We start from the raw sequence: 15,800 nt of genomic DNA on the forward strand, positions 1-15,800 counted from the left end.
GGGGGGAACAGCGCCTTGCAAAAGAGGATGCATACTCCCAACGGCTGTTTTAAACAGAATTATATGTAAATAAAATAGCATAACTATATATAGCTGAACAGTAGCATTTAAAAAGAAAAAAAGTCTTCAGAAGGATATGCCCCAAAGTGTGAGGAGAGCTTGCCCCCAGAAAAGAGGGGAGTCAAAGGGAGGACCTTCCCTTTTACATCTTACACTTCTTAATGTCATTTGCATTTTTTCAAAGACAGGGACTGGCTTTGTAATTTAAAAAATAATGAAATTGTAATGCACTAGGGAAATGTGCTATAGTGATTCTTTTTCAAAAAGCAGCAGTAATCAGCCCCTCTAATATGGCTGTTTTAAAAATCCCGACTTTCCCTTTAAATGGAATTTGCTGAGAGCAGCACACACCAGCTACAGAGCACTTCTCCACTTTAGAAAAAAGCGTGTCAGGGAAACTCCAAGATTACATTTCTACTCTTTTTTTTTTTTTTTTTTTAATTTATTTACTAGAGACAGGCAGAGAGAAGCACACAAGGATCCCAATGTGGGACTCGATCCCGGATCTCCAGGATCAGGTCCTGGGCTGAAGACAGCACTAAACCGCTGAGCCACCCACACTGCCTCATATTCCCACTACTACCTCCTGCTCTTTCTGCAGCTCTCTCTATTGACATCAACAGGCCTAATGGTTAGAAGCTGACCTCTGAGCTTTAAAATGCTCTGACCTTGGCAACAGAGACCTCTGGGCTGGGCCCTAGCCCAAGCAGTATTTGGCTGTCGCATTTGGCTCTCCCAGGTCTGCATGTATATGTACATGTACATGGTGCTCTTCAGCCTGCCAAGGCCTTCAAGCACGTGTCTGTATTTGCCACTCAATGCTTCCCTTCAGCCGCTGATGTAAAAACATCACCGCCTACCTACACTTTATAGCTAAGGAAACACCCCGACCCACCACAGCAGGGAAGGGGTAGCACCAAAGCTCACCCTAGGCTTTCTCTGATCACCTCAAGCCCACTTGGAGCCCCACCACTGCACTCCGTCTCACCTATGGGCTGTTAAAACCCTGTCCTCTCTCTAAGCATGTTAAGGGAACACTAAACAAAGGAAAAAACTCCTCCTCATGTTAAACTGGCTTGGCCTGTTTCAGAATACTCTGGACTTGGCTCTCCCATGAGCCCCCCCCCCCCCCCCCCCCCGTTAGTGCACAAAAGCTCAAAAACTCAGGAAAGCAAGGTTTTGGGGCTGATTTTGGCCTATGCTTTCAATGTGTGTTCATTTCAGGCACTAATCTACTGACCCCATATGTAAGCATCAATTTAGCGGTGTCCTGTTCCCTGAGGACGTCCCCTTTGGGAACCCAGTTAAAATTTACCTTACGTGTACCCTGGGCAGGGTCCTCTCCTGGGCTCCCAGACCCTGCTCAGTGAGGAACCAAGAACAACTCTCCCAGGACAACAGCACAGCCCTGAAAGGGATGTTATGCTTCCCCAAGGATGCCGTGTGTCAGGGGCCTGGAATATGGGGACCGGGAAGCTGAAGTCCTGGCCTGGGAGAGCCAAAGCTCAGACCTGCAGGGGCCTTCCTGGTAGCAAAGTAGCTCTACCCTACGTCTGTGAATTGACCCCGTTTTAAAGGGTATGTGTGGGGGATGCCTGGGTGGCTCAGGGGTTGGGCACCTACCTTTGGCTCAGGTTGTGATCCTGGAGTCCCGGGATCGAGTCTCACATCAGGCTCCCTGCGGGGAGCCTGCTTCTCCCTCCACCCATGTCTCTGCCTCTCTCTTTCTCTCTCTCTCTCTCTCTCTCTCATGAATAAATAAATCTTTAAAAAAAAAAAAGTGTGTGTGAGAGAGATTGAGGTGTAATTATTTTCCCAGGTAATGACATTACCTCCTAAGTAGGTAAGGAAATATTTTAGCCATGCATTTTTTAAAAATATCTTATTATTTATGTATTTACCAGAGAGATAGAGCCAGAGAGCACAAGCAGGGGGAACATTGGAGGGAGAGGGAGAAGCACACTCCCCGGCGAGCAGGGACCCTGATGATGAGGGTTCGATCTCAGGACCCTGAGATTATGACTTGAGCCGAAAGCAGACGCCTAACCAACTGAGCCACCCAGGTGCCCCTAGCCATGCATTTTTAATGACACATCATTCCTTCCCAGGGCCAGGTGATACTCCCTGGCAGGCACAGGGCTGAGTGCTAGGTGGAAACAATAAGCCATGGTGGAGAGGAGTACCTGGTCACTGTAGAGGAGGATGAGGAATTAAACCTTTGCAAACCTCACCCCACGGAGCTGAGAGACACAGGAGCACTGAGAGGGCGAGAGCGAGCCAGCGTTTTTAATGGGCAAAGCATGGCATTAAAAAGTGTTGTTATTCAAGTAAAACGGCCAATGTTTCCTTTCTTTTAAGAGAGACTCTTAAATTCCAATTACTCCGCCCCCAAAGACCAGTTGAGAATAACCCCAACTGGAGGGAATTAATTTCCTTAGGAATTTCACTGTTACAAGATTAATGGAGCCCCCCTGCAGAGAAACAGTAAAACTGTAAGTACAGTAGATTTGCACCTGAAGGATACATATTTTAATTTCTGTTCTCAAGCTGGGATAACATCTTCTGGAGCTACTATAAAAAGCATAAATGAGCACCCGCTTGTCTGCTGAGAACCTGCTAACACGGAGCTCCCCAGGAGGAGTCGGCACCCGGCTGGGGAGGCCCCGGAGCCCCCACCTGCGGCCTCACACTCTGTCCACACGCACTGGTGGCCAGGGCTCCCAACCAGGGGCACGGTGACCCACTGCAGGGCGCAGGGCTGGGAAGGGCCCCAACAACGCGCCTTCCAGAGAGCCCTGATGGGTGGGGACTGGAGGTGACCAAAGTCCAGAGCAAAATCCCTGGAAGATTCCACTAAATCCACCCAAATCCCCAAGCCCCAGCCCTGCACTCACCCTGGCACCGCCCTCTCGGGAGACCACAAAATAGAGAGAACCCTGTCCTCCAGAGCCCTCCCAGGAACTTCATCCCACCACCCATCAGCGTTGCTGGCCCCTTCCAGAATGGGCTCTGGGGAGGGTGCCTCACCAACCGTGTTGGAATACGCCAGCAGTTGGGATGCTCCAACCGTCCCTGACAGCCAGGGACTACCCCGATGGGAAAGTGGGAACAGGCTGTGTGAGGGTTTGTCTGTCAACCCTTAGGAGTCAAGACTTTGATCTCAGCACCCGTCGGCCAATTTTCTGTATTCCTTTCCTTACCAGAAACTGCTTTTATTGGAAGAACTCTATGTATATGCTGGCTATAAAGGTTGTTTATGCTGTCATAGCTAGATTTTTATTGGTTGTATTTTTGCTGCACTTGCTTGAAAAATAATTATTTTCAAAGAAAAGAAGAATTATATATCCAGTAAACTAAATAAGACTCATGTTTATTAGGGACCTCTGACAGCTCCTCAAACGTGAAAAAAGATTTCGAAGCAGTGAATGGACAATTTATGTGCAAGTTTATTTGTAAAACAGATTTCAAGACATACTTCATCTTGGCTGTGCCAATAAAAATACATTCCATTTCTTTTTAGAAGTGTGTGTTATCTGATGGTTCCACAGCAATCTGGTTTCTCCTAAGATACAACTACGTGGATAAGCATGTACCCACTAACCTAATCTAGAATTGGGTTGAACGTTTTGGGCTTGCTACACACGAAAAAAAAAAAAAAAAGACACAGGCATATCTTATAAGGTGCTCTCACGTATTTATGAGAAATGTAGCTCACAAATCGTAATCCAATTACTGAAATCTCCAAAAACACTTCAGTCGGATAATTTTTAAACTCAGGTTTAATTACTTACATTTTATCAGGAAAAAAAAAATTCATCCTGAGAGTTGACTGCCCATTCTCCATCCCAGCATAAATTCTAATCTCCTCTCTTCCACCGGGACGGAGGACCCGGCAGGGTGGCGGATCGGCTGCAGAGCTAGTTCGCAGGCTGTAGGTGGCATCAGCGGCCTCCTCAGCCAGGGCAAGGAGCATCCTTTGTTGAGTGGTTTCTTTATGCGACATAGAGAGGCCACAATTCAGGATTCACACAAACTGATTCTGTATCTGTAGACCCTCTGCTCACCCACCAAACACGTGCTTTTTCCCTGACCTGCCAACTTTTAGCAGCTTCTGCTGCCCTTCTCAGTTTGATGGGCTACATACTTGACATCCTGAAGCGTTTACCAAGTCTGTAGGGTAGTGGGTGGACACGCCAGTATAGGCTGGGGGGAGAGGGTAGCTGGTGGTGGGGACGACGTTGTCACTTGCACGCACACTGCCACATGCGTGTTTGTTTACCTGAAGGTCCAGGTGCTGCTGTGATCACCCCAGGTGCAGAGTCCAGGACCCTCGGTTGACAGTGAGTGTTCGTAGTCACCCTGTAGGTTTCTATGCAGCTGCCTATTGTCTGGGGTCAGCCTTCTACATGGAAACCGTATCGTGCGCACCCACGTGCGTCCGTGTATGCATCCTTTACATCCATCTGCTGTTAACTCTCTGCTCCTATTTATGATTCTTGCTTCGATTTTGAAAAACTAAGGACACAGATGAACTTGATATGGTGTCACAAACAAAATGGCTTGGCAATCAGAAGTCATTCTTAAGAAAGCTAAGAAGTCTGGGCCAGGCAAGCTCCTACGGGCTGTGTGGCTCCGACAGCTCACCTCTCGACAAGCACCCTTCCAGAACCGGCTCCCCACCGGCGTTGTCTCAGTGGAACACACAGGCCTCTCTGTCCCGCCGACCTTGGCCTTCTCTGGCAGTCTGCTCTGGCACAGGGATGTCACCACACAGAGCGGACGTCTGGAGTGTCCAGTGGGCACTGTGAGCAGAGTTGGCCCTTCCTACCCGTGGAAGGAACTCAGGGCACAGCAGTCTGGCAGACTGTGGGAACACACACGCGTTCCTTAAAGACGCAGCTCCGCGACACGCAACTCACCGTGACTCATTGCTTCTCAACACACAGCAGATGCCATTCCAACCTGGAAAGCTGATTGGCTTGATTTTGGTTAAATCAATGACCACAATAGTCTTTACCCTTGCCGAAATTCCTCGAAAATCTGCCACAACCACGAGGGCTTCCTGTACCTTCTCTCTATTCTGTGAAAGAGAACAATGACATTCCCTCCCATCCCCAGGTGCAGGGCAAAGGGACACCAGGATTCTGCTTCTAGTCATCTGAAATGTGTATTCTTGAACCTTTTCCAGAGTGGCTGTGTGAATGTTAGCCCAGCACAACGCCCCCCCACTAGAGTCCAGTGGGCCGGGCAGAGCAAAAATGCATGATGTTCAAGGCACCTGTACTCAGCCGACTCGGGATTCTCCGCACCTGCTGTCAGCAGCTGCTCTCCAGGAAGTTCAGGGGCAGCTTCAGGGGGGTGGCAAAATAATGACATGATGCTGGGTGCTGAGAACAAATCTGGATTTGCTTCAAATCTAGAATGGAGTCCCAGTTTGGACGGTCTCCAAACTGGCTTGCCCAGGTCAGATTTCAATGGCTGGGACAGTTCTCTGTGAAATCACCGCCGACTTGAAATCTCTTCTTCCAGAACCAAACAAGCAAAAAGGAAAGGAAAGAAAAGCAAACCTCTAATTTTCACACGATGCTTGGGCCCTGTTGCCCTGCGGTATGTGTACAACATAAGCAGGTCAGTATTTCATGATGGAGCAGCTAAGTTTATAGCTCCAGGGGTGTGTCCTTCCATCAGAGTAAAGCAAACTTTGGTGGTAACTCCGTCATTAGCCTACAGTGAAGTTAGTATCTATTATTCACTCATCCATATGAAATATGCTTTAATTCGAGGAAATATCTCATTTAAAAATTTCAATGCCAACATCCCCTTTCGACTTTCCAACCAAGACATGCATCCTTTTCTCAGCTCGATTGTGTTGAACTACAAAATGTGTAACAAGAGGTAGAAGGGAAAGTCTCCTTCCCACGAGAAGAAGAAGAGGTGTGGGGCCCCAGAAAGAGTAGCCCTTCATGCCATAGGTCTGAGGGAGATGGTGGCGCTAGGTCACATCTGGCCGGTTCTGCAGACTCCAAGGACAGCTCTGCCAGGTGCCGAGCCACAGCCGCCCTAAGGGCTGAGATGGAAGAGGCACAGAGCTAGCTGGCATCCTCGGCCCCTCCGTGGGGGGAGCCCTGGCAGCCCCACCCTCTATCCTACTGTGTTTCATTCCTATTGTCCCCGACTCTCCAGCCTTCTCTCGGGACTGGTGCAGACCGGGAGAGATGCTTTCTACCATTTGGAAGAAATCCCAATTTTCTAGTTTTCCACACAATTTTTTTTTTTTTTTTTTTTTTGTCCCTGAATCACAACAAGCAGTGACTGGACCCCTTGTCAGGATGCACAGTGGGTTTCTGGCCGCCCAGTTTTCTCACCCCTTAAATCATCATTGCTACACAGGACCGAGTTATTATTGGCCATAACCATATTTACCCTACAGAAATAGGTCCTTTTATGATGGGGCATAAATATGAAATGACACTGTTCTAGAATACCTGGTCACTAACGTGGCAGGATGAAGCTGAATTCCAAAAGAATCCCGAGGCCTAATGATGTCCTTAAAGGGAATGTTCAAAGGGATGGCTGTACAAACCTTTAACGCTATTTAGCAATCTTTATTTTTTTGGGGGGGGTGTCTGTCTCTTATTTACCAGAAGATGTAGTATATGAGCTTCCATGCCTCTGCTTTTGTTTTGTAATTTCAAATTGTATATAGTCAGGAAATATTGCATTCACTGGCAATCAATTTATTTTGATTGATAAAAAGGGGTTAATAAAAACCTCCTTAGAAATAACAAGAAGGGGACAGTAATATATCTCTCGTGGTGCCTTCTTTCGCGGTGCATAAAGAGAGCAAGCTTCTTTACTTCTCCTCGATAAGTCTTCTCCTTTATTTTCTATACCTAGTGAGTCATTTATAACCCTTATTACTTCCAACCCACACAAAGTCATATTTCCACATGCAGGGGTTCTCCTCACTATGTCGTGAGAGCCGAGAGGCCAAAACATCCTATAATTTATATGAAAATACATGCCAAAAATGGATTATCAGACATAACCAATGTGAGCTCGCACACTTGCAAATAAAAAAAATTTAGGATGAAATATAAAACATCATGCTAAAATTTCAATCTATTGTTGAACATAGCATAGCACAGAAAGTACAGAGGTGTCTGGCCCTTGACAAACATCACCAAGTGATTAGAAGCAGAGACAAGTTGAGATGAGATACAATTAATACTTCCATTCAAACAGCAAGTTATTATTGATTTTAGGAGGCACAGTTGTGGTTTATTACTATTTTTATTTATTTACAGCACCTGAGAAGAAAATGCAAAACGACAGACCATGAAATGCTTGTCTTCTGTATGTAGCAAGTGCCTGCACTTACATTATGGGATGGGTTAGGGCATATACACTATATAGCATCATATAAATCTCTAATTTGCACTGGTCATAAAGTCTTTAAATATTAAATAATTATTTGTTGCTGGTTATCCCTGAAGAGCACATTTGCAATGTCAGGATATAATTTAGGGAATTGGCTTAGATCACAAAGGTCTCCACGTAGAGGTATTATTTTGAAAGTTGAAATTCAGTGGGTTAATTTTTTTTTTTTTTTTGCCTCAATGAAGTTTTTTGTTTTGTTTTCGTTTTTGTTTTTGTTTTTTTATTCAATGAAGTTTTCTTGGATCATTATAAAGACTGCATTTAGGGCAGCCCAGGTGGCTCAGCGGTTTAGCGCCGCCTTCAGTCCAGGGCCTGATCCTGGAGACCCAGGATCGAGTCCCACATCAGCTCCCTGCATGGAGCCTGCTTCTCCCTCTGCCTGTGTCTCTGCCTCTCTCTCTCTCTCTCTCTCTCTGTGTGTGTGTGTGTGTCTCTCATGAATAAATAAATAAAATCTTAAAAAAAAAGACTGCATTTAGAGAAATCCTATACCAAATCTTGCTGTAAAAGAAAAGATAGCTCAAGATAAAATAGCATTAGAACAAAACCATGAGCTCCAGGAAAACAAACATGTGCTGATCTAGAGAGAGGTACATCTCTCAAATTTGGATCCTTTTGGAACAAAACAGCCCGTCCACAGTGAGAGGGCCTTACGAGTGTCTGCACACTGAAGGGCTAAAGACCAAGGCTAACAACGAGGGCCTAGAGGTAAGAGAGCTTGTCATTTCACTGAACATCCCGGTGACAAGAAGTGTCTTTAGCTGATAGCAGCCCAAAAGAGGCAAGAGTGCAGGGGCACCTCTCTTGATGCCGCACAGCTAGCTCTGCTGCACTCACTCGTTCACTGGCTTGGCTCTGAGTACCCGTCCTGGGCCCTGTCCGTGCTGGGCGCTGGGGACACACAGATGAACACACTCATAGGGCCTCCAGCGAACAGAGGGTCAGCACTGAGTTCATGGACCACAGCCCTACACCGACCGACTCAGAGACCCTTCCACTTTCTAGGCAATGGAATGTTTCTGAATGCGTGAGAGAGAGCGAGCGAGCCTCAGCACCCCCATCAGCACTGAACTGTCGCCCTTCCAGGTCTGGCTTTGTGGTGTGCCCGAAGATGGTCTCACTTATAAGATGCTTTCTTGTCACGGACTGAAAGGAAAGCATCATACCGGGGCTTCCATAGGCAGCACACCTTCTGTGTGGGCCCGCAAAACAGGACATCTGCCATATGGCAGCTCTATGCAGGAAACATGGAAGTCACGGTCCCCTGGCCAGTCCAGACAGACGTGGATGGGAAGATACGGATGGCACGACTCAAGGAGGGTGGCTTCTGTGGAGGCCAGGCCAGTCAGAGGGGCACACCGGAGCCACGGAGGGGAGGCCCCAGGGGACAGATGACGACAGCTGTACCGCCAGCAATGAGGAGAGAGAGAGAAAGGAGGAAAGAGAGAGGCCTGACGTGCCCAGGGCCCTGGGTCAGTGCAGGCACCCGATCAGCCCAGGCTGTAAGGGAGGCGGGAGCGAGGAGGCCGAGACCTGCCCGGTGCTGGTGGGGAGAAGGCCCGTGGCCACACAGTCTGGGGCACGAGCCGCCTGCAGCAGAGGTAGGGGTGCAGGGTGAAGACTGCTCGTGCCGAGTTCAGCACAGGTTCACCTTGCGAGGGCCAGGCGGCCTCGGGGTCCTGCATCCTGCAGTAGGGAGCCTGGGAACAGCGGGGAACGAGGCCCCCCGGGAACCGTGGACTAGCGCCTCGGAGCCTGGCCCTTGGTCTGAAGGTGGGGACAGCCCTGCAGCATCGCCGAGGGAGTCATCGATAGCGGGGACCCCAACCCAGCTCTCAAGCCTCGGAGCCCAGCTGTGGGCCTGGCCCTGTGGCCCTGGCCGGTAGAAAGGGAGCCCCGGGGAGGCAGGACATCAGGTGTAGGCAGGCGGTGGGACAGCCTGCAGGCAGGGCGGCTGCTTTAGGCCAGGGGGTGGTGCGGCCCCTCTGAGGGGGGACAGTTCAGCCACTGTCTGAACAAGAAGTGAGCCTTTGCGGATTAGGGGGAAGTGTTTCCAGACAAAGATGATGACTGCTATTGTTATAATAATACCTAAAAACAGTGGATTTCAAAGAAAAAAATATAACCCTATACCAGTGCCCAAGAAAGTGCCAGGTATTTCTTTTAACAAGACAGAAATATGGAAAAGAGGGGGCATTTATTAAATACCTACTATGTGCCAGTCTCTGTGCTAGATGCTTTACGTGCACCGCCTCTTTTACCTCCCAGCAAGATGAGCAGAGGTAGTAATTTTTAAAAGAGGTCATTGGAGGCACTTTGAAAGGGGGGACGATTAAATCCATGGAAAAACAGGCACAGCTTTGCAGCAGCGGAACAAAACTGTTACTCAACCCCCTCCCTACAACACACACACAGACCTCTCTTGGCCAGGCTAGGCATGTCTGTCTGTCTTTATACATTTTCTTTATATAGTTTGAGAGTGAGTGAGAGTGAGTGTGTGAGCGGGGGGGCAGGGGGGAGAGGGAGAGAGTGAATCTCAAGCAGGCTCCATGCCCAGCACAGAGCCTGATGCAGGGCTCGATCCCATGACCCTGAGTTCATGACCTGAACTGAAACCAAGAGTCGGATGTCTAACTTACTGAGCCACCTAGGCGCCCCTTGAGCATATTTTTCAAGGTAATCTGCAGCCACTCCTTGAAGCTCCCTCTTTCCTAGAAGGCAATGGATAGGATCAAGCTATTTTATTCCTACTTTACACATGGGGAAATGGAGGCTCAGAAATGAACACTTGCCCCGGTGCACATCACTAGTTAGGTTTTGCAGCCATAGATAAACCAAACCTCCAGAAACTTCCAGTGCTCAGATGGGGACAGACTAGAGGTGGCCGGGCAGCTGCGGTGAATTGTGAGCTGACCATGTACTGCACATCATGCTTGACACTCTGCAGACAGTACCTCACAGTAACTCGCTGTGCCTAGGCAGTTCAATGGGTTAAGTGTCTGCCTTCAGCTCAGGTCACGATCTAGAGTCCTGGAATGGAGCCTCAGATCAGGCTCCCTGCTCATCCAGGAGTCATCTTCTCCCTCTGCCCCTCCCCCTACTCATGCTCTCTTTCTCTCTCTCAAATAAATAAAATCTTTTTTAGAAAGGTTTTATTTATTATTCATGAGAGACACACACAGAGAGAGGCAGAGACACAGGCAGAGGGAGAAGCAGGCTCCACACAGGGAGCCCAATGTGGGACTCGATCCCAGGATCCTGGTGGTCATGCCCTGAGCCAAAGGCAGACACTCAACCACTGAGCCGCCCAGGCGTCCCAATAAATAAAATCTTTAAAAAGAAAATAAAACTCCCAGTACCCCATTGAGGTAGGCACCACTATTAGCATCTCAATTTTATACCCAGGGAATGCCTGGCAGTGGGAGATGAGCAGGGTGGAATTGGAACTCAATGTACATAACAAAAGTCATCATTTTAAATATTTTTAAGTGTACAGTTCAGTGGCATTAAGTGACCATCACCACCATCCATGTCTGGAATTCTTCATATCTTCTTAAACGGGAAGTCTGCAAGCATTTACCCTAACTCCCCACTCCCAGCCCCTGGGAACCACCATCCATCTGCCTCTGCAAGTTTGATCATTCCAGTACTTCATCTAAGTAGAATTACACTTTGTCTGGTGACTGGCTTATTTCGTTGAGTGGAACAGGTTCCAGGGTTGGAGCAGCTGTCAGAGGCTAAATAATATCCCATTGTATGGATGGAGCACATCTTACTTATCTACTCATCTATCTATGGACACCTGGGTTCTTCCTACCTTTGGCTCCTGTGTCTAGTCCTGCTGTGATCACAGGTGTTCGAGCCCCCTGTTTTGTGTTATATACACAAGTGGAACTGCAGGATCATAGTTTTATTCTTAATTTTTTTGAGAAAAACCCATACTGTTTTTTTTAAGTTTTCAAGTTTTATTTTTTAATTTATTTTTAAAGATTTTATTTATTTATTCATGAGGGACAGAGAGAGAGAGGCAGAGACACAGGCAGAGGGAGAAGCAGGCTCCATGCAGGGAGCCCGATGTGGGACTCAATCCTGGATCCTAGGATCACGCCCTGAGCCGAAGGCAGATGTTCAACCACTGAGCCTCTAGGTGTCCCGTAAGTTTTCAAGTTTTAATTTAAATTCTAGTTAGTTAGCATATAGTACAATATTGGTTTCAGGAGTAGAATTCAGCCAGTTATCACTTTCATACAACACCCAGTGCTCGTCACAAGTGCCTCCTTCACACCCGTCACACATCTAGCCATCCCCCTCCTCCCTCTATCAGCCCTCACTTTCTTCTCTATCGCTGAGTCTCTCATGCTTTGTTTCCCTCTTTTTTTCCTCTTCCCCTATGTTCATCTGTTTTAAGTTCCACATATGAGTGAAATCATATGGTATTTGCCTTTCTCTGACTTCGCCATACTGCTTTTAATAAAGGCGCACCATTTTGCATTCTCAGCAGCAATGGTCAAGGGTTCTAACTTCTCCACATTTTAGCCAACACTTGTGTTTTTTTTTAATATTTTATTTATTTATTCATGAGAGACACAGAGAGAGAGGTGCACAGACACAGGCAGAGGAAGAAGCAGGCTCCATGCAGGGAGCTGGACGTGGGACTTGATTCCGGGTCTCCAGGATCACGCCCTGGGCTGAAGGCGGCACTAAACTGCTGGGTCACCTGGGCTGCCCAACACTTGTGTTTTTAGGATAGGCCTCCTAATGGGTGTGAGGTGGTATCTCGTTGTGGTCTTGATTTGCATTTACCCGAGGAATAGTTGATGTTGTGCGTCTCTTCATGTGGCTTTTGGCCATTGTGTATCATCTTTCGAGAGACATCTATGCAAGCCCTTTGCCCATTTTTTAATCAGGTTGTGTGTTTCTCTGATGTTGAATTGTAGGTGTTCTTTTTGTATTCTAGCTACTAACTCCTTATCAGAGACACGATTTGCAAATATTTAATCCATTTTGTGGGTTGCCTTATCGCTGCTGTTAGTGTCCTTTGATGCACAAAAGTGTGTAATTTTGATCTAGTCCAAGTTGTCTATATTTGTTGCTGTTGATTCTTTTAGTCATATGCATGACTCCGATGTCATGAGGATTTTCGTTTTTTTCCCCTAATAGTTAATGTCTGTTTTAATATATGAAAATAATGAGCACCATAAACATCATTTAACAGATGTTTTGTATTTAGCTTAAAAAAATTTACGATATTAATTTAAATAAATACACCAAGGAATAGCAGAGTTTTGTAGACATCTTGTAATTGGCACCCAAATGATTGATGTTTGGTACATAGTGTATTACACCAAATTGCAACCCATTAGATCTATTCCTGTGCTCAGTGTTAAAGAAAAAAATCATCCACGGCACCTGCTTACCCAAGGCCGACTTACCCAGGGGGGCCATTGCGGCAGCTTCTTCCTAAGGGGAAAGCCCCAGTGTTTTGATGTGAGGCTGTCAGCTGGTAGCAGTTTTGGAGAAGGAGGACTAGTAGGAGTGACACACCATTTGCTGAGTATTTTGTGCGGTTCTAAGTTCTCCGTGTGTATGGACCTCGGCCTCGTAACATCCTGACTCATCACCACCTTTCACAAGGGAGCACACTGTGGTCGATGAGCTGCCGAACTCCCCGCAGATCCTGCAGCCTGTAGCCCAGTGGAGGGGGCGTCACCCGTTTCTCCAGAATGGCTGGGACCAGGGCTGAGCATCACAAGACACCTCCGCTTGCAGCGACTCAAACAGCAGAAACACAGCCAAAAGTCTGCAGGCTGGTAGGCACTCAGCTGTGGGTTGGTTCAGAAGCTCAGGGCGTTAGGGCCTCGGGGCTTTCCGAGCCGCCGCCCTCCTAACGGCAGGAAGGCTGCAGCAGCTCCGCGATGCTGATGCTCGGGCAGGAGAACGCCGCGCCCACGCCTCCCGTCCCTTCAAGCCCACCACTCCGTCCTGGGGCCCAGCCCTCCGCAGCCCCGCCCAGCCCAGCCCAGCTGCTGCACCGCCCTGCAGCCTGCACACAAGCCCCCGCCCAGGGCAACACCTACCCGGAGATCCCGGGGCCGCCTCTCTGGAACTACAACTCCCAGAAATCCGCTCCCCAGCCGGCTCGCCGGCGCCGATTGGCTCGCTGCGCCATCCATCAACCACCAACCACCGGAAGACGGCTGCGGACGGCGCGCCACGGCCAATCACGAGAGCGAGGGGGCGGGAGCTCCCCCAGCCGGTCCGACGCTCGGAGTGCAGGCGTGGCGGGACGCCGAAGGAGTCGGTTCTTCGGAGAGCCACGGCGAGTCAGTGGTCGGAGAGTTGACAGGCCGGCCCTCCGCGGAGTGATGGCCTGGGGCAGAAGCCCCGTTTTGCCCAGAAGACTCCGGAGTCCGCTCCGCCGGCTGCTGCCCTCGGCGCCAGGCCCAGCGGCCTTCGCCCCGCCCCCCGTCTCTCATTGGCTCCCCCGGGACACGTGGGGGGGGAAGGAGGCGTGGCCACCGCGGCTGGGGCTGGCGGCCTGCGGCCGGCGGGGATGAGAGGCCCGCGGACTCGGGCCTGGGGCCGCATGGCAACCGTGGTGCCGGGCTGCTGGCGACGGCGGAGGGCGGAGGAGCTTCAGGTTCCGGGGGACGCGGTGAGCCTCTGCCCCCCGGGCCTGGGCGTGAGGAACGGGATGGCGGACGCCCCGGACGTGTCCCGCGGGCCTCTCGTCCGCACCCCGGGAGCCTTCCAGGAGGAAGCCAGGCCCGGGTCGCGCCGGCGCCCTCTTGGAGGGGTGGGCGTGGCCAGGACCCAGGGGGCGTGGCCGCGGTGCTGCCCCGCCCCCTCCGGGCCGCGCCTGCGCAGAGGTGCGGGAGCGGCCGCAGTGAGTGCCGAGCTGTCCCGAGGCCCGGAGCTGCGGCGCTCGCGGTGACCCTGCCCGGTGCACGGGCTCGGGGTGCAGGCTGCCCCGGGCTGCTCCAGGTGCCGGCGCCGGGCTGGGCGAGGTAGGGCTGCCTCGTGAGCAGACCCCGCCCGGGTGGGTGGAGGGCTTTGAGCGGAGAGCACGGGGGTGAGGCCAGGTGGCTGGTGCAGGCGCCCGGGGTCAAGGGCTGCGTGAGCCTGGGCGGGAACCAGGTGGGAGACAGGAGGTCCTGTGGGGTGGAGCAGCGCTCTCTGACTCCCACCTCCGCTGGCCCGTTGGCTGCTTGTCACCCACCGCCTTTCTTTCGGGTCCAGCTCCCGAGTTCTTCTGTTTCTTCTGCACCTGCAGGCTTGATAAGCCCGGACTCCGGCCCCCCAGCTAATGCAGGCACTGCTTTCTCAGGTGTCGTGCACAGCGCCGCAAGAGTGGGGCTAGTCTCGTACCCTGCATGTGCTGCCTCCCCCCGCACTGCGGGGCCCGAAACCTGTGTCACATCTGCCCTGGAACGGAAGCTTCAAACCACATAGGCTCCGACAAGGTGGAAGCATGATTCTGCTGCTCATAATGTGTGGAGGGGAGCAGGCCAGGGCAGTGGCATGGGGACCCTAAATACAGGTATGAGGCTGGTGCTACCCAGACTCCCGTGTCCTGCACTCCCCAGTGTTGTCCTCTTATGTGAGGTCAGCGCTAGGTCATCAGTACATCGCTCACATTCCATACAGTGCGAAGTAAATAGTAAAGTGACATGATCGTACTGACATTTTAAGAGCTTATTTTGGAAGCTCTGGGGAAAATGCAGGGTATGGTGGTCAGAGTGAAGGCGAGGAGGCAAGGAGTGTATGGATTACGAGAGGTGAAAGGCTTGGACAGAAAGGACAGGAAGACCGTGAATGTCGGGCAGAAGGCTCTGTATGTTGGAGGAACCATGGACAGGTCAATGGACAGGCCTTGCCGATGGAGCAGTCGCAGGAGGTCAGGGAAGCGGAGTCGTCTGGGTTGGCTCCCAGGGCTGTGACTTGAGCACTTGGGTAGGCAGTGCTGAGAGAAAATTGGTGTGGAACTGGGGGAGAAAAGGAGCTCCCGGCGGGACACACTGTGTTTTCCATCTTTGGGTCGTTTAACAGAGAGGTTACGGATTGAGTGGTTCCAGGTGGATCATCTGAAGTTCACAATAAACTGTTACTGTTCCCAGATTACAAGTGAGGAAGCTGAGATCCAGAGAGGTTAATCAGCGGCTTGAGGATACACTGCTAGCAGGGAAGTAGGGATTAAATGGCACCGGCTGCCTCAAGAGCCTGTCCTCTTAGCCACCGGGCTCTGTAGCCTCCCATGTGGGGCTTTGCAACAAAGTCCTAAATTGGCCATAAAATGATGG

General features: G+C 50.2%; 1 protein-coding gene and 1 long non-coding RNA gene across 17 annotated transcripts in view; one reads left to right on the top strand and one right to left on the bottom strand.

Moving 5' to 3' along the window:
- Nucleotides 1–12,043: 12,043 nt before the first annotated feature.
- Nucleotides 12,044–15,084, bottom strand: LOC144300927 (uncharacterized). The gene is made up of 2 exons (XR_013367658.1): nucleotides 13,578–15,084; nucleotides 12,044–13,322 (listed from the first exon to the last, which is right to left on the bottom strand). It is a non-coding gene; the product is annotated as an uncharacterized LOC144300927 (long non-coding RNA).
- Nucleotides 13,709–15,800, top strand: part of C29H10orf143 (chromosome 29 C10orf143 homolog) — a 96,569-nt gene continuing 94,477 nt past the window's right edge. For 3 of the 16 annotated variants that reach the window (XR_013367644.1, XR_013367656.1, XM_077877184.1), the window contains exon 1: nucleotides 13,733–14,155. Coding sequence is in view for 1 of the 16 variants with exons in the window: in XM_077877183.1 (XP_077733309.1) it covers nucleotides 14,054–14,155 (102 nt within the window). In the remaining 15 variants the exon portion in view is untranslated. Of the gene's footprint in view, nucleotides 14,156–14,363; nucleotides 14,508–14,773; nucleotides 15,041–15,800 lie in introns of those variants that run through there. The other 13 variants (XR_013367647.1, XR_013367648.1, XR_013367650.1 and 10 more) reach the window with 13 other exon arrangements.

This window comes from Canis aureus, chromosome 29, assembly GCF_053574225.1.
Source record: "Canis aureus isolate CA01 chromosome 29, VMU_Caureus_v.1.0, whole genome shotgun sequence".
NCBI lineage: Eukaryota > Metazoa > Chordata > Mammalia > Carnivora > Canidae > Canis > Canis aureus.